Source organism: Bactrocera neohumeralis, chromosome 3 (genome assembly GCF_024586455.1).
Source record: "Bactrocera neohumeralis isolate Rockhampton chromosome 3, APGP_CSIRO_Bneo_wtdbg2-racon-allhic-juicebox.fasta_v2, whole genome shotgun sequence".
Classification (NCBI taxonomy): domain Eukaryota; kingdom Metazoa; phylum Arthropoda; class Insecta; order Diptera; family Tephritidae; genus Bactrocera; species Bactrocera neohumeralis.
Window position 1 is genome coordinate 8056634 of NC_065920.1, and position 18361 is coordinate 8074994.

Below are 18361 nucleotides of genomic sequence, written 5' to 3' on the forward strand. Positions count from 1 at the left end.
CGTGATTTGTCAAAAAAGGCTATTGAAAAAAGTACCTAAACTTAGATCATCCGTTATATCCAATGTAATTTTTAGGGGCAGCTTGAAAATATATATTTCAAGAGTAATCCATTAGGTTTAGAGAATAACGGCTAGAAAAGTATTGCTGATAAAATGCGGTATATTTTTCAATAAATTTGTTCAGTTGTCATCGAAAAGCAGCAATTTGAGACTAATCAAGGATCACATATGGATTAGGCTATTTATTTCAAATATATATTTTTGGATTTGATTCCCAATACAATTTTTTCATTCTGTAATCTCATTTATCGTCGATTTAAATGTAAAAATACTTCCTTGACCCAGCAAGTACCTCTCCATATTTATCCGCTCTTAACTTGGCGCCAAAATGTAGGCAACGATTTTGATCGAATTTATTTTTCAGTACGAAAAATTTATTTTTATTCGAATAACTAATAAAAAATAGTTTCCTCTCGCCGTTTTAACGGCAGTTTTTCATATTAAAACCTGCAATTCATTGGAAAAAAGTATTATACCTTCAACACAGTTAAAAGTTAGGTTTAAAAATAAGTACATATACAATAAAAATAAAAAGCGCGCTTGTCTAGCTGGCTGATTCGGGTAAAATTGGCCTTACCAAAAATGTGACTTTCCTCCAGCAAACCCAGTTTTATTGTCAATTGTTTTTTTTTTTTATCATTTGAGCTGTGTTTACAAAGCCATTCGCCGGCTTTCAGCAGCGTCAATGAAGCGTGTGAACTGGGTGTGTGCTCTGGGTTCACAAAAAAGAGGAAAGCCCGTTATAAGCTAAGCAAATGCAGCCAAATATATAAATGTTGTATACATATGTGATGTATGTATATATACATATATCTATGAACAACAAATATGTACATATGTATGTGTAAGTGCATTTATTTGGCCAAATTAGTCGATCATTTAAGCACACTTCAATTCGTAAACTACTTCATTAGACGCCTTGTTTTGCATTGTAAATATTCATTAACACACACACACACACACATATGCCTTATTGTTCGTATTAACGCGATGCTCGAAATATTTTTGGCGTTTTCGCTCGTCAATTATGGCACTCATTTTCATTTGAGACGTCCAGCTAATCACTTGTTTTCTGCTTTTTTTCTTCTACTCAACTCTCGCAGCTCCACGAAGTGCACGACAGTTAAGAAATAAACCACGAAAGATGTCGCTGTTGCGTACTGTATTGTTGCTGGCTTTCGGTGCCACCGTCGCCTTGGCTCAACGTCGTCTAGCGTTGCCGGATCCACGGAGTTGCGCCAATCGTAAGTACATAAGAGATATTTTTTTGTATAATAATTTGTGGTAAAATTGATTGGGCCTCTGAAGGTACTTTGAGAGGGGTGGAGAAATGCTCATCAAGTATTGGGTATATAATGTTCAAAACAGTTGCCGAAAGGCTTCCGGAAATTCAGCAAAGTGCTTGGAAAAACTGTCTTAGAAAAAGATATAATTTTAGATTAGACTAGACTAGAAGAATAGTTGATCCAACGAGAAGAATGTTGATCCAAGAAAAATAGTTGATCCAACGTGGGATAAGGCTCAAATTTTAAACAATGGGAGTACTTCACAAAATTCTTAACTATATTCAAGTAAATGGACTAAATTTCTTTGACGGTCGAAAAATTCAGAACGTTTCGGCTCCAAAGTGACCGCCTTTCATGGTAATCTAGGCTCCAGTATTCACGAAACTAGTTTTCAGTTTGAAATGCTTATGTGAACAGTGCCAGGAATCCATAGAGGAGTTACTTATCCCAGGAAGAAACGTCAAAAAATGTAGACGTTATCGCAAGATGAATCTGATCGGAGCATAATCTTAGGTAGATACAGCAGAGCGAGTCGATTTTTTCGGAAAACGTTCTACGGATCATTATGAATAACTTTGCCTAAGAGATTATGGGTGTAAAACCGGTTTCAAGCGACTGAGCGATTTTTAAGGGATTTTGAGAGTTGTCTGTCAAATTCAAGCCAAGCATCATTCTAAGCTAACAATAAACCGCCCATTATATAATCTTAACAGTCTTAGTCTAACTTAATATTTTGACTTTCTCTCACCCACTTTACACACAGGTGTTCGCCATGCCACGTACCGTGATGCGCGCGGCGTTGCCCACTCGTACTTCTTCAGCTGGGAGCATGCGCCGACGCGCAGTCTCGAAGTCGACTGGTTGGATGCGCGCAACATTTGCCGTCGCCACTGCATGGACGCCGTTTCGCTGGAGACACCACAGGAGAATGAATTCATCAAGCAGCGCATAGCGCGTGGCAATGTGCGTTACATCTGGACTTCGGGTCGTAAGTGCAATTTCGCTGGCTGTGATCGTCCCGACTTGCAGCCACCAAATGAGAATGGCTGGTTCTGGTCGGGTTCGGGCGCCAAAATCGGACCCACCTCGCAGCGCAACACCGGCGATTGGTCACACACCGGCGGCTACAATCAACCACAACCGGACAATCGTGAGGCTGCACAGGGCAACGATGAGTCGTGCTTGTCGATTTTGAATAATTTCTATAACGATGGACTCAAGTGGCACGATGTGGCTTGCCATCATTTGAAGCCGTTCGTGTGCGAGGACTCCGACGAGCTGTTGAACTTTGTGCGTTCACGCAATGCTGGTATTCGTCTGTAAGTTGGCGCCCACTGTATGCTAATGGAACGGGTGTGCTGGTTTTACTGTTAGTTTTGTCATGGCATGATGGAATGTGACGCTTGTGGATGCATGGAACGTGACCTTTGTTGCTGTTTTTGTTTATGTTTATGATTTATTTGTATTATTATTTGTGAAGTTTTTGTTTAAGGCTTACCGATTTGTTTCGCAATTGGCAAGAAATTTTCGAAGGTTTGAACAAAAAACGCTGTTTTAGTTTTTAAGTGGAATTTGAAATTAATTTATGTTAAAATTACAAATAAAATCGAAAAACTTTGTTGAAAATATTTCAAATTTTTTTGTATTATTTTTTCTCAATTTGTTGAGATAAAATTTAGTCGCACCTTTAAATTGCCTAGTAACACGCACAAATGTATGTACAGTTATACTTGTATTCAAAAAAAAATAGGAGTGGCCTCAATAAAAAATATAAAGTATGTATACACGTAAATAACACCTTTTATATGATATATAAAATATACTTGTTTATTGTTTTTGTACATTTCGGCCGTTTGTTTCGTTTAGCGTGGCTAATGCATTTAACTAACTGTAAACAATAACAAAAAAAATTTAACAAAATTATTAATAAAATAAAATACAAAAATTGTAATAAAAAATTGAAAGAAAATTATAAAAAAATATAAAATGCAAAAATTGTAATAAAAAATTTAAAGAAAAATTATAAAAAGTAAAATAATAATATTTTTCAGCCTTTAAAATAATAAAAATGTGTACATGTGTATTTAAATATGCGTAGAAAATTGAAAATAAATCATTGCATTAGTATAAAGCGTGTTTCTATGGCTGCTTTAGCGGAATTAAAAGAAAAATGTTGCATATGCGCAGGGCGCCATGAGCTAACTTCCGTTGCTACACACTTTTGCCGCCAGGTGGGCGAAATGCAGCATGCCGCTGAAACGCTGCATATGCAAAGGCGCATCGCATCCCGCTGTTGCTTGCTGCTGCATGCTGGGTGCCTGGTAGAATGGCTGGTTGTTGAGAGCGCACAAATTTGTGTGTCGCTGCTGTGCTGCCGCAGCGCTGCCTGCAGAGTGACGTATATGCGCATATGCGTGTAGATTGACGTAGAAAAGCAATTTAAACGCAGTTTTTTCGCTTTTTAAACATTTATTTTTTATTATTAATAATTTTTAATTTTTTTTCAATATTTTTTTTAAATTTTTTTATATTATTTATAACTATTTTTATTATTTTCTATGCATAAAGTAGCATTGTTGTAATGTTTACACTACAATTATCAAAAGAAAAATGTACATCTATTTGCTATTTATTTTTCTTGTTGTAAATATAGAGTTTAGTTACACATTTACTATATATCTATGGAGTATAAAGTATTATGCAGGTATGCTACGCACATACATACATACATTTCTTACGTAAGTGGCTGCTAGTTTGTGGTTGTTTCGAGTAAGTCGTTACATTTAATGGATTACTACTGTTCTAGTTTATGCCAATACTTTGGTAATTTATCGTTGAATAGTTTCGTGTGCTGCGCTGTTATTTCTATTATTTAGTAGTAACTGCTGGTTATACATATTTTTGTATATAATTTCTAAATATTTGTTTATCCTTTCGACGCACAATGTTTTAAATACATAATATCCATATAATTGTTATTTATAATTTCGTATGGAGTAATATATTTATCATTACTTTAGCGAGTATATTTCGTATATTTGTTATTTTTATTGTAATTTATTATTATTTTTTGGGGGTTTTGTTAAAATTTTATTTTATTTTGTAGTTTATATATCTAAATCATACAAATCTCACGCAGTTTCACTGCATAAATATAGCGGTAACGCAAAGGCAAAAGAGAAAAAAATATTTTGGTAATACAAGCACAAAGATTTTTTGTTTTTCATTTAAATTAAAAGGAAAAATTGAAGGAAAATGTTTTCCAAGTAGTTAAGTGCATATATTATATATTTTCAGGGTTTTAAAGTGAAATAAATATAATTTTTTTTTTGTTTTTAAACGCGTTATTCAAATATTGCTAAGCAGTGAGGCATGTTCTGAATTTCGTAACGAATTCTTATGAAAATAAACATCAATGTTGGGTTTGATTTTGGCACCGTAAAAATAATGTTTTAACATAAATACAGTTTTTTAGATGAAAATTTCGAGTTTTTTTGTGCAATTTTTTTTTTAGAATAATATTTTTAACTTCAATGACATTTTGATAATAATATTTTTAACTTCAATGACATAATTCACAAAAATTTGAATTTTTATTATGTATATTAGGGTGGGTAAACAAAAATTTATATTTTTTCGCTTAGTACTCAGAAAAATAGTTCGATATTATAGTTTTGAGGCAAAATTTTTCTACGAATTTTTAACTCAATGCAGAAAGATCATTTTAAATTGCAAAACTCAGTTTTGTAAAAAATTTACTATACTACAAAATTTTCTCTTTTTTTTACATATATTTTTTATTGATGTTAGACGATGAATATCTCGAAAACGTTAAATTTAATCGAAAAATTATTTTTTAGAGTAGAAACGAAAAAAAATAAAAAGTGTTTGAACCACCCTAATGTACATATATATGTATACATAACATACATTTAGTATTTGAATTTTTAAGTTGAGAAAGCAAATAGTTTTTAGCGAATATTTTTAACAAATTGTACATATTATAGCTTGCTAGTGCTATTTAAATTATTAAGCATAATTTTATCTTTTTCTTACTACAAAAATTTTCTCTGAATAGCTCTCGAAATTTTCTCATTCTTCATATGCGCATAAATTTAGTTAGACAATGTAATTATTAAGTGGGGTTTCCTTGATTTTTCTTAAAAATATAAAATTTTTACAGAGTGCATTTTAATATATAACTAATTCAAAAGTCAGTGCTCAAATTCATTTTTTTTGCTTGAAATTATTTTTGTACGGAAGTTATTACAAATTTTTTCTAATTTTATTTTTTTTGTGTAACATATTTTAATTGTTTAAAATTTTTCTTTTCTCAGCAGATTTTATTTATTTTTTATAATTTAACCTCAATCTGCATTCAAAGTATTTTTAACAATATTTTAATAATTCCATAATATTTTTAGTTCTGTTAAACAATGAATAAAATGTATATTATTTTATGCCTGAAAAAATAAATATTATTTAATTACTTTTTCAAACGGCCACACTTTTTTAATAATTTCATATTTTTAAATAATATTTATTTATTTTTTTCAATATTTTTTTTTTTTATTTTTTTTTTAATATTTTTTTAAATAAATATTATTCATTTATTTTTATATACTTTTTTTCAAACGGCCACACTGTTTTTTGCTTGGGTCTAATTTTTCAAAAATTTTGACTGCTACCATAAACCACTTTTACGCTACAAATGTTTATAGAATAAAGTCAAGTTTTTGTTACGCACATAAACAATTAAAGCAACATACATTTATACTGAATAAATAATAAATAAAAATAATAATATTATATAAAATATGTTTAATATTTACAAAAGAGAAAAACAAAACAAAATAACAAATACATATCAATATAGCTTTAATATTAGAAACATACATACTTATCTAAATAATTACAGACACATAAAAAATACATATTATAATATTTATATATGTATATGTATTTTAATATAATTTATCTTAAAAAATATATATGTATATAGTATATGCCTAAACATTTGATATTTAAAGCAAGTTTCGTACGCAATAAATATATATTTATAATAGATAGTTATGAAAAAATAAATATGTAAATACTTTTATTAGTTACTTATTTATTATGTGTGTAACAAAATTTGTTATTTTCTGCTATATTTTCGTTCGCTTAAAATTAGATTTAAATACGGTTAAGTGTTTTGTGGTTTAAATGCAATATAATTTTTTATATTTTTAATATAATATTTTTTTTTTTTTTTTTTAATATATATATATTTTTTTTAATTCTTTAATAATAATCATCGTAATATTAATAAAAAATAATAAATCGATCACTATTTGCTCAAAAATTAAAGCAAAGCACTTTGTTAGGGCTAAATGCATGCTGAGCCTTAAATATTAAAAATATAAATGTATGTATGTATAAATAATTAAAGCAAAATACATATAAATCAAATATGTGGCAATACTACAAACGCTTATTGTTTTTTTTTTGTTGTTTGTGTACCAAGTATGTATATCCTTTAATATAATTTTATATTCATAAATATTTTATACGCCAAATAACCAAAGCGCTCCTTCAAATATTTGTTCTAACTGCATAAGCACATACATTGCTGTGTTTCTGTGTTTGTATTGGTTAGCTATTTTGTTGTACTTGTTTTGAATTCTTATTCGATCCTCGCTTCGTGTGCTTGTCCTTTAACTATTGTGTTTGGCTTACATATGCAGTTTACTTATGTTCTACATATGCGTGTCAATTATGTTATTGTTGTTGTAAATTCATTGAGTCGCATTTTTTGCTTGTAATTGTGTTGGTGTAATTGTATGGGTGTTTGTTGCTTTTTATTGCATTACTTGTGACTGTGTGGCTTTTATTATAAATTAATACACTGCAAAACCAAAACCTAGAATTAGAAAAAATCGTAAAACACATTAATGAAAATGTAATGAATTGGACAAAAAAAAACATATAATGTAAATAAATTGTGCGTTAGTGAGACAGACATTAAGAACGGGGTGTTAGCGACTTATGTTATATTAGTGTTGGTAGAGGAAAAATTGAAGTTTAATGGGGAAGCGCGGCCTTAAATTTAGTTGAGTTATTAATTATAAAATATATTTTTTACAAAATCTTACAAATAATTTGTTAAATAAATATCAACAATTGATAGAAATAATAGCTTAGAAACTAACTTCCATTAATAAATTTTTGGAAAAAGCCGGTTCGAGCAGACTACTGCCGGAATGACGGTACAGTTGCATTTGAAAGAGTTTACACCACTTAAATGAAAAGTTCACATGCTCTTCTTTATTGAATTTAACTATATAACATTATTACCTCGACTATAAACGTACCTACACCAATAAAGAAGAAGATATAACCTTGTGGTTGATGTCATATGAAATTTTTGAAAAAAGGGAAATGACGCATCGTAAATGGTTAATAATAATTTTTCTCTTTTGGATTAAATGCTGCGTCGTTTCTATATTAAAAAAAATAGCATTCACAATTTGGCTAAACTACATTTTGGATTAAAAACGAAATAAAAAAAAAAAATCATCAAAAAAAAAATAAGTTTTAATTAAAAAAAATTAGATAAAAAAAAAACATTAACAAAGAAAATAAATTTTAATTAAAAAAATTGAAAATTGGAATAAAAATTGATCATCTAAATATTTTAAATAAAAAATAAATAAAATTAAATTAAATAAAAATAATAAATAAATTTTATTTTATAAAAATTGAAATCTCAATTAAAAAAATTTAATTTTTAATTTTTAATAAAAAATTTGATGATTTTTAAATGCAAAATTGGAATAAAAAATTAATAACCCAATTTTTAAATCAAAACTAATCGCAGCCCTGCTCTGAAGTATACTAAATATTTAATTATTATATGCATTAATATTTAATATAATATTGTTAATGTTACTTATACTAAATTAGCTAATTATTAGATAATAATCTTTGGCTTGATTTTCAATAAATGCTTTAGCATATCATATGAATTTTCTAAACAACACATTTGCTCTGCTTTTCGGTGATTAATATAACGATTATGTACTGATATCATTAAGGGGTTATATACAGTTAGAATCGATTGTTTTATTTCATTTTCTTAATATACATATATTTAAGAATACACACAAAAAATTTTATATCGTTCCGGTGAATATTTTCGAAGTTATACGCAAATTTGAAGAGGCGTTTCAAAGTGCTTGAGGCCAAATTTTAAACGCGTTTTTCTCAAAATGGTGAAATGGTGTTTTCAAAGTCGATGACCAACATTACTCGAAAACGGCTAAACCGATTAGTCTCAAATTTCTAACAGGAGCTTCGTAAATATATATGTTAGTAATCTATTCTTTTTTGTTTTTTTTCCAAATAAATATTTTTAGTAATACTAAGTCTTAAAATACAGTTGAATTCAATAAATTTAGAAGTTTTCTCAGAAAAAATTCTGAAAAATTCACTTTTTCGGCCTTCTAACTGTACATAACCCTTTATATAATATTAATTAACTGCATAAATTGCACAATACTTAGTTCTGCTTTAAACACTTAGAAGTCAAAATGCATAGAAATAGTTAGGTTATATATAAGTAAATGCATATAAATTATTTTTAAGTATATAAAGACATAATTATATAGTTTATGTATAGATAATATATATATACACATATATGTATAGTAATATATGTAATAATTTTCACTAAAAATTTACGCAAGAGAAGAATTAAATTTATAATAATTATATATATTTTAAACAATCACTCCAACATAATAGCCCATCAACATTTTTGCACACCTTAAATAGTTGTTTGTGGTTAGTAAAGCACATACATAGAGACACATAAATCCATTAATAATTTGTATTAATTAATCACCATTAGCCGACGCTCCCAAAGCCCCGAGAAAAAGCATTGCATTGGCGTGATAAAGTCTAAACTTGGTTGCCATAAATCAAGCGATCAATCAGCAGTTTGTAGCATACATACATACGTTTATAACGTGCACCAAACACCTGAGTGAGTGTTATAAAGCCGCACAGCTCACATAGAGAGCACACACACACAGCTTTTTATTTATTACTAATAGTTATTATTTTCTTTAGTTTTTTTTAGATTTTTGATTAATTTTAGTTAGGTTAGTTGCTTAAAATATCGAAATTCTAGTCAAGTTAGCTTTGCTATAGATTTTTTTAACTAAAATTTACTAATACACAACATTCGTATTGTGTATATATGTATGTGTATATGTGTGTGTGAAGGTGTGTGCATTTGTGTGCGTTGATTTTTGATTTGTTTTTGTTTTTTAATTTGTATTTAGCAAATTTTAGGCAGTACTTGAATTTTGCGAAGCGCCACTGATTGCATTAAACAAAGCCATGCTATTGCGTTGCCCGCTCGTGACGCTATCATCCAAAGGTTGAAACGGCTCACCGAGTAGCTCGCTGAGCGCCTGACACAGTTTGCGATAGTTTTCGGCGAGCGCATTGTGATATTCGGCTTGATCGTTGCTGATCATGCGCGCGTTCAACTGCAGGGCCGTATTGCAGACCTTAACGAAGTCTCTGCAAGATGTAATCACAAAAATATATATGTACATGCATACCGTTATTTGTTTATATGCAATTCGCTCACCTGAAAATGTCCTTTAAATCTTCCACGCGATCTATGGAGAAATTGCTCACTACTTTGGGGTCCAAAAATGCTTGCGCATAGGCGAGTGGACCGGCATTGACGGTGACGGCGACGCTACCTTGCAGCCGCAACTGCAGCTTCTTAACATCGGCTGGCGGCAGTATGACCTCTTCGAGTTCTGAAACCTTCGTTTGCATTTCGTCGATCGCCACCTCTATGGGGCTCAGCTCGATGATTTCGCGTGACTTTACCGGTATACGTTTCAGCACGTAGGGGAAGGAGTAGGTGGCTGTTAAATGCAGAAGTTGGCATTAAAAAAAATTATTGCGCATTTCTATGTACATGGACTTACTTTTGATGACCGTCTTGCGCTTCCATTGCTCCTCGACGCTGCCACGCGCAGCACCGGATTTCGTGAATGGTGTTTCGTACATAAAAGTGTCGACATCGTGATTTTGTTCGAATTCGTTTAGGCGCTGATCGAGCTCTTCTTTGCTGAAGAATGGTATGACGTGGGTGACTTGGATGTAGGCCAATTTGGCATCGAGCGCATTAGGATCCACCTGGAGACAGGAAAAAAACGGAAAGTTCAAAAATCCTTGCATTAGGGCTACTGGAAGTACTGAACCGATTTAATTAATCTTTAACAACATGCCATGTTGTTATTAGGAAAAAATATAAATAAAATGAATTACATTAAGATATCTTATGGATTGACTGATATTTAGGTAACGTCAGTTAAAGGCACCGAGGCCCGGGAACTTCAAACTTTTCATTTTCGAGCAACCGAGACTCAGCTACCATTTATTTACATATTTGTCGATTAAATATCTATAACTAGCCAGAGGTTTACAAATTCCCTCCTTTCGAGAGTCTAATTGTAGAATTGTGTCTGCTCGGGCTAGTTCATCTGCTTCACAGTTATCAGAAATATCACTATATCCTTAAACCCACGTAGGTTTAACGTGAGATGGGATGTTAGATCCACCAAGAGATCAAGGCCTTCTCTCACTATCTTTGATGAAACTCTAACAGACTTTAGTGATTTAAAAGCCGCTTGTATATAAAGGATGATCCATTTCGAGGTTCCCTACTTTATTAAAACAAAAACCCAGAAGCTTCAAATTTAATGGCGAATGTTTATAAACATTCGACAGAACATTCTTTACCATTTATTTTTTGAAGATTATCTCTTTCAATAAATTTTATCAATTCAATCTTTTTCCATCCGTTGGGTGCAATTTTCGATAACTCGTTCGAGCATTTCGGCTGGTAACTAATGAATGAGACTCGTGATGTTTTGCTCCAAGCCTTGAATCGAAGCTGGCTTCTGCGCATAAGGTTTATAGGCCCATAGGAAAAAGTCTAACGGTGTCATATCACACGATCTTAGTAGCCAATCGACCTCCAAAAACGTGAAATTATCTCCTCACCGAATTGTTCTCTCAAAAAAAAAAATAACATTGATTGATGCGATGTGTGGGAAGTGGCGCCGTCCTGTTGAAACTAAATGTTGCCGAGATCACGAGCTTCAATTTCAGGCATCAAATAGTCGGTTATCATGGCGCGTTAACTGTCAGCATTGACGGTTACGTTTTCACCGACATCATTTTTGAAGAAATATGGACCGATGATTTCTTCCGCCCACAAACTAAACCAAACCGTTGTTTTTTCTGGATGAAATGGCAGCTTTTGGACCTCTTCAGGTTGCTTTTCGTCCCACATGCGGCAATTTTGCTTATTTACATACCCATTGAGTCAGAAATGGGCCTAATAGCTGAACAAAATTTGGCTCGAAAATGTCGGATTTTATTGGAACTTTTCAAGTTATAGAACGAAGCGTTGTCGCTTGGGCAGGTCGAGCGGCTTTAGTTCTTGCACAAGCTGTATTTTGAACGTTTTCAATTTAAGATCTCGGCGTAAAATGCGCCAAGTCGTTCCATTCGTCAATCCGAGTTGCTGCGAATAGCGCCGAATCGAAACTCCACGGTCTTCGTGCACACTCTCAGCTACGGCTGCTATATTTTCTTCCCTGCGTGCTGGACGTGGTCTATTCGGTCGAATATTATCCAATAATGAATGCTGGGTCTCAAGATGAGCCATGGTATTGCGAGCAATACGCCCAGTAGGCCGATTATGTTGACCATAAGTCGAGCGAAGCACGTGTACACACATTCTTTACAGAACGTGAATTTTCGTAATAAAGTTGAATGATTCGTAAACGTTGTTCAGACGTAAGTCTTTCCATGATGAAATGCCAAACAACACTGAACAAAAATAACATGACAGCTTGACTTACGCGCGTTCTGTTAAAAAAAAAAATTTAAAAAAGTACCTCTACTTGGATCACCCCTTATATATACATAAATTCTTTGTTGTGAGCACACTCCGTTTGGAAAATACTGCAGTGATTTACTAGACTTACTATGTAGATAGCCAGAGTTTGGAGGAAAAAGAAGACGCTGAACCCGAAGTACGGAATTTTTATATAAACCTACCTATCCACTTTATATTAAATTTAATGTTTCTGGAGTTTTGAAGCTTAATTTGAGACTGAGTTGCATTGTTTTATATTTTCGATAAAAATTTTTTCTCAAGTTATTGCTTGTATGGATTGACGGATAGACAGACAGTCATCCGGTCATCCATCCTGATGTATTTTCTATAAAAAACTCTATTTCTATATCGATTAAATCAAATTTGCTCGGAATATTGTGGCATCATCTAAGCGAATACATATTGATCTCTAATAAATTAAAGCCTGAAATTTGCAGTAGGAGCTCTTCCATTTGTGTAAAGCCCCATCAGAGATACTTTCATTTTCTTTTTGATTCGAAACATAACCTCTATTTGTATATGAAGTTTTTATCATCTTTTCAAAAATAAGAGAATATTTGGCACACCCTGTATATTGACTATATTTAAAAAAATAATAAATATATTTAATAACAAAAGGCCAAATATGTGAAAAATATGCAAATAAAATAAACTTATTAGAGACGAAGAAACTAAATTCAAATATACAAAAGAATTCTAAGAAATGAAATCAGTCCAGTTATAAACACTTCGAACAACCCCTATAGAACATATACATATTTATAAGAGTATACATATATACATTGTTTTTATATGTAAGCATGTAAATAAAAAAATTTTTAAATCTCTACGAAATACTGATACCTTCGCACATATGAAAAAAAACTGTATTTTCAATTACTATGACAACTTTGCCACAAGCATCATTTCACAAATCTGGTAAATATTTTCCCGAAAGGAATTAATTTTTGGGTTCGAAATTTGACAATATAATTTTTAAATTTCTACGTTTTTTACTTCAGTTTTAAATCCTATAAAATTCGTTTTAAAAACAACAAAACCAGAGAACGTATATTTTCTGCTTTTCGACGACCGATCAACACGACTGCCGAACGACCAAAAAAACGCGCAAGAAAAATCAACGACGACAGTCGACGAAAAATTTTCACAAAACCTACCGGGCAGTCAGGAAAGTCTTTAAAAAGCAATTGAGACACGGCAGAAAAAGCAGAAACTTAGTTAGCAGTGAATTTTGACTCGAAGCAGTTTACAGAGGTCGCCGAAAAAAAGTAGATGGTAAGATGCAAACAGCCGCCGATGTGCCCATAGAAATGACAAATAAAGAAACAGAGCAAACAACCAAGCTGCCAACGCCGATAAGTGGCACCATTATTTCCACCAATGGACTCAAAATCACATCCAGGTTGAATCCGGACGCCAAGGAATTCTATCCCTCATATTTATTGCGACAGAAAATTATGCGAGAAATTGGCGACGTCGGCGGTGGTAGTGCGCTGACGCATAATGCAAATGTTTTGAAGGTTATAAAACTCGACGGTATAACGGGATCAAATCCAATAGGGACAGATATGAATGCGCTGAAGGAAAAAATAGACGATGCCAAAGCAAAAGAAGCCAATGCAAAACAAGTTGTGGACGAAATAAAAGCGACGAACGTGGGAGAGCCAGTCAAAGTCAATAGTGACAGTGGCACAGGCCTGGATGTCGAATTGAAAGAAGAATTGAACAAGAAACAAGAAGGAGCAGTGGTATTGGCAACTAAAGTTACAGTTCCGCAGTTGAACCTGGATACCGGAAAAACAACGAAGCCTGTGGAAGAAGACGTAAGAGGCTCTGAAGAGGACAGCACAGACTTTGAGGATGCCGAGGGAGAACCGATGATACAGCCGGTGAGCGCACAAGCGAATAAATTGCAACTAAACCAATTAGAATTGAATAATGCTGAGACAAAAGCGACCTGTGACAAAGGAGAGACACCTACTATACGCAACAACAGTGAGCTTGGCGAGAACGTAAGTGATGAAGAGAATCGCGAGCAATACTCCGATCAGAGCTCCAATGAAACACTCAACGAGTTCAAGTGTAAAGAAGACACCGAATCCGTTGAAGTTAGTGAGCTCAGCGAAGAGAATGAACTAGCCGAAGAAGAGGCTTCGCATGAACTACCACAAATCCTAGAGGAAATAAAAGAGTTCAACAGTTTGTGCGGTGATGGTGATGGCGATGTGGAATGCGAAGCGGATGGTATATGTGAATGTGGTGGCATAGGCGATGGTGATGTGCCGCCAGAACATAATACACTGCAACCACAACAACAACCAAACGACAAACCAACAAATGAAACGGATATTGATATAGCAACAGGTGGCAGCACCGAAACGCCACTGGAAACACCAAATGAGGTGTGTAAGAGCCTGACTAGTAAGTCACACCTCGGCAAGGTTAAGCTACTCAAGGAGAAGGAGGATAAGAAGAAGACTGAGAAGCGTACTACATTACGCAAATTGGCGAGCATTAGTTTGAGCTTGCGCGGCAAGAATAGCGCACATCACAGCGAGAAGACGTCGACACGCAGCAGCTCTTCGGTGATGACGCGCACCAAACGTCTCTCGGAAAGTCTACACAATCTCACCATGGGACACAAGCCGAAGACGGATAGCAAGAAGACAGAGTGTAGCAGCCGCCTATTGCCGCGCAGCGCCACCAACATACCACGACCACCAACAGCACGCGCACGCACGACTCTTAGCCGGGCAACAACCGAGTCCAATGGCATGAACTATAAAGCGCCGAAAACGCGCATAACCAGCAGCGTCTCAACCGCCAACCATAGTGCCGCGAAAGATACCACCTCACTCAAATCGGTGAGCTCAACGGAGCAAAGTTTAGCTGCGAAGTAAGTAAAAACCCATTGCAGCATTTTATAAAGGCTAACTCATCTTTTTTCTGCTTCCAGAACCACCACACACCCGGCCAAGAAGTCGCTCGTCAGCAAGTCGTCAAATGCCGCGCTTGAAAAGTCCGGCATACCCACTGTCACAGCGACCAAATCCAAGGATTCGGTGGGCAAAGTACGTCCGCGTGGCACGCACGCCTCCACTTTGCGTCAAAATGAGGCGCAAAAGGTAAGCGCATCAAGGAATAATACCTAACCTCACTTTTTATTTGAATTTGTGCTGTATTTTTCTGTGAACTTTGGTGCTTCAATGTGTTATTTTGTATTTTCATTTTATATGTCCATGCCCCGCAAATCCAAAACCCACATGTTGCGTAAAACCCTGGCTGGTCGGTGTGCCTGTTCAGCGTCGTAATCTATTTCCGAACGATGATGTCGAATCGAATATTGAATTGTCACAATTTTTGTTTAAGTAACGTATCTTTTAAAATATGAAAAAAACATATATATTTTTTTAATTAAACAATTGCTAAATGGAAAACCCAACACAAGTGAATTGCTGCGCTGTATTTTGGAGAGATCAAGCCTTAAGCTTATTTTGTTTGCCGTTATTGTTGTTGTAAATACAAAGCAAGCATCAGTGCCAAAACAATGAATGATAAATGTAAACTATTGAAAATATATCTGTAAATTGTAATAAATACTGGTACATATTTTAACAACAACAAAAATCGGAGATTTCTGGAAGAATTTTATAGTTTCTTTAGCAAAAGTAAGTGCAAAAATTTTTAAATTTTTACCTATATTCCTATATTAAAAGATGATGCTGGAAGATCTATTCCCACAACAGCCGGTTTTACATTACCGAATTGACACGTATTTTATCAGGCCAATGGCTATTTTTGGGAGATCTAATGCCTTTTGGATCGGTAAATTTTAGATTAAGTTTGTCATCACTGGAGCAACTCCTTGCAGCTGGGTTGTTCTTTATCCTCCTGACTCCTGCTGTCATTGAGTCCAGACCGGGCCAGGAGGAATTTTTCTGCTGCGCCTGCGATAAAAAGTTCCATACAAACTCCACCTCAGGCATTATATATACAATGGATGGAGCCATCTTAAGATCTACTCAGACCTTAAGTCACACCGGGAGTGGACCACGAGTTACATGGTCCCATGCTGCCAACGCACTACTGCGACATTAGCCTCTACAGTTGTGCAATCTGCACCAAGTTCGCGCACTGCGCTGCCACCCGACCCGAAAAAAGGACCCTTACGGTCCATAAAAGCTCAAACAAGCAGCATGACTCCCATTCTGATCAGGCATCAAGGCAATCTGCCGACCAGACTTTGAACTCAACTAACTTCAGACATGCGCTGGTCGCCATTCACATTGGAGCCATAAACACCTTTACCGACTCCTTCTCAGTAAATGGCGTACTTGGAGTCAAACCACCAACCATTGTAGACGACGAGCTCGAGTTGCCGTGAGATTCGAAAGGGACCATTGCGCAGCTTTGTTCTGGACAGTGTAGCAGTTTAAACTCCGAGACCGATCTCCTTGCATGCTAAGCCCTACGCATCTGGAACCTCTCACCCTATGGTACTATTCCGTCGAAACAGCACGCTTCCTGGACCTACCGTTAGATGACCTCGATGACAACTTATCTGAACCTTACCACCCTAACGTGGACTGTCTTTGGAACAAGTTATGTATAGTCGAATGTCTCTAGTTTCTGCTTGTGGAAAATAAATACAGAACATTGTCTCAAATCCGAATAGTTATCGAGATTTTATAAATTTATTTCCATTTTGTCAACTATAAATGGAGATAAAGGTAATAAAGTGCGGATGGAATAACCATAAGAAGGAAGAATTAAGACCTGAGTGAGAGATACAGGCTAAACCGTTCCCACCACAGTCGGATCTACGTAGCCGGAACGAACCCGGATTTTTTATCCCGTTGAGGACTGTCAACTCGGCAGAATTCTGCCACTACAACAACAACAACAAATACTGACCAAACTCCCTCTCGACTATCATGAGTTCAAGATGGTTCTATCTTTTGTGAACTCCATACTTGGTGTGTAAAGAATCACCAAAGCATGTCGAGGATATGCTAAGAGTTTATGGAGTATTTCAGCGTTCAGAGTTCCTTTCTATGCAAAAGAAATATTTCCAAAAGCTAGGTTAGTCCGCGAAATGCAAGAAAATTAAGAGAATTTTTGTTACTAAAAATTGAGGGTGTATACCAAAAAGTTCCAAAAAAAATGTTGGAAACGACCGATGTACCTAAGGAAGGAATAAACACACAAAACGATATAACGTCCCGAAAACTCGCTAGTAAACCGATCTGAAATTCTTTGTCGGAATACCAGCCAGCTAATATTCTTTTTTATTGGCGTGGACACCGCTTAAGCGCTTATTGTTTGGAGCGTGGAGCCATGTGTAGAAGATCACTCAAGTGAGGAAAGTTCTCTGAGCGCCACAGAGGACAGAAACGATTCTTTTACATATGGCTCAAGCAGCTCACGACTTCCGGTCTCAGATCAAGTATCCTCTGAGTAGCCAAAAAACATCCTTTTGAAAGCGAGATAAAGTGAGAAGACGAAACATACCCTCCCCAGGATTGTGTGTTTCGTTTGGGACCCGCCATGTAAAATACACTTTCAATGAAAAGAATAAAAAGCTAACTATATTAAGGAAAGGTGAAGTAGACTCTCTCGAGGACGATCGAAATCACCACGCGGTTATGCAGTTCCATGGATAGATTTGTACTGAAGTCTCATATCTTCAAACCATTAACAAGCTGGCGAAATTTCAGAGTTTGGTATGTTCTTACAAGTGTGTAAAAGGTATTTCATAAGTAAGGAAAAAACCTTTTTTTTTTAACTTTAACACTTTTCTTTTTCCCTGGATAAATTATAAAATATTTGTGCATATAACCGACTCAAATTTTGGACTTACCGGTGATGAGTCCATTATCATCTTGACCACATCCTCGCCGAATTTCTCTTTGTATTGTTTCGAGAGTCGCTCTGAAATCTCGCTAAGTGAAGTTAGTTTCGGTTCCTTGTAAACAAACTCAACTGCGTGATCATCTTCAAAGTACATCTGTTAAATAAAATAAATAAATCGTAAACA

At 34.5% G+C, this 18361-nt stretch overlaps 3 protein-coding genes across 9 annotated transcripts in view; 2 read left to right on the forward strand and 1 right to left on the reverse strand.

Annotated features, from left to right (window-relative positions):
• Window positions 1-2974, forward strand: part of LOC126752225 (uncharacterized) — a 119931-nt gene extending 116957 nt beyond the window's left edge. For all 4 annotated transcript variants that reach the window (XM_050462877.1, XM_050462879.1, XM_050462880.1 and 1 more), the window contains 2 exons: window positions 1164-1304; window positions 2110-2974. In XM_050462877.1, coding sequence (XP_050318834.1) covers window positions 1205-1304; window positions 2110-2669 — 660 coding nt within the window. In that variant the 5' untranslated portion in view covers window positions 1164-1204 and the 3' untranslated portion in view covers window positions 2670-2974. The remainder of the gene's footprint in view (window positions 1-1163; window positions 1305-2109) is intronic.
• Window positions 2975-7164: 4190 nt separating this feature from the next.
• Window positions 7165-18361, reverse strand: part of LOC126752204 (dedicator of cytokinesis protein 9) — a 70872-nt gene continuing 59675 nt past the window's right edge. For 2 of the 4 annotated variants that reach the window (XR_007665976.1, XR_007665975.1), the window contains exons 10-14: window positions 18185-18331; window positions 10340-10550; window positions 9988-10276; window positions 9232-9917; window positions 7165-7248 (exon numbers count right to left, since the gene is read on the reverse strand). Coding sequence is in view for 2 of the 4 variants with exons in the window: in XM_050462824.1 (XP_050318781.1) it covers window positions 7226-7248; window positions 9691-9917; window positions 9988-10276; window positions 10340-10550; window positions 18185-18331 (897 nt within the window). In the remaining 2 variants the exon portion in view is untranslated. The remainder of the gene's footprint in view (window positions 7249-9231; window positions 9918-9987; window positions 10277-10339; window positions 10551-18184; window positions 18332-18361) is intronic. The other 2 variants (XM_050462824.1, XM_050462823.1) reach the window with 1 other exon arrangement.
• Window positions 13087-15899, forward strand: LOC126752208 (uncharacterized). Its single transcript, XM_050462830.1, has 3 exons — window positions 13087-15220; window positions 15281-15449; window positions 15628-15899. The coding sequence occupies exons 1-3, from the start codon at window positions 13605-13607 to the stop codon at window positions 15694-15696; spliced, it is 1854 nt and encodes a 617-aa protein (XP_050318787.1). The 5' UTR covers window positions 13087-13604; the 3' UTR covers window positions 15697-15899.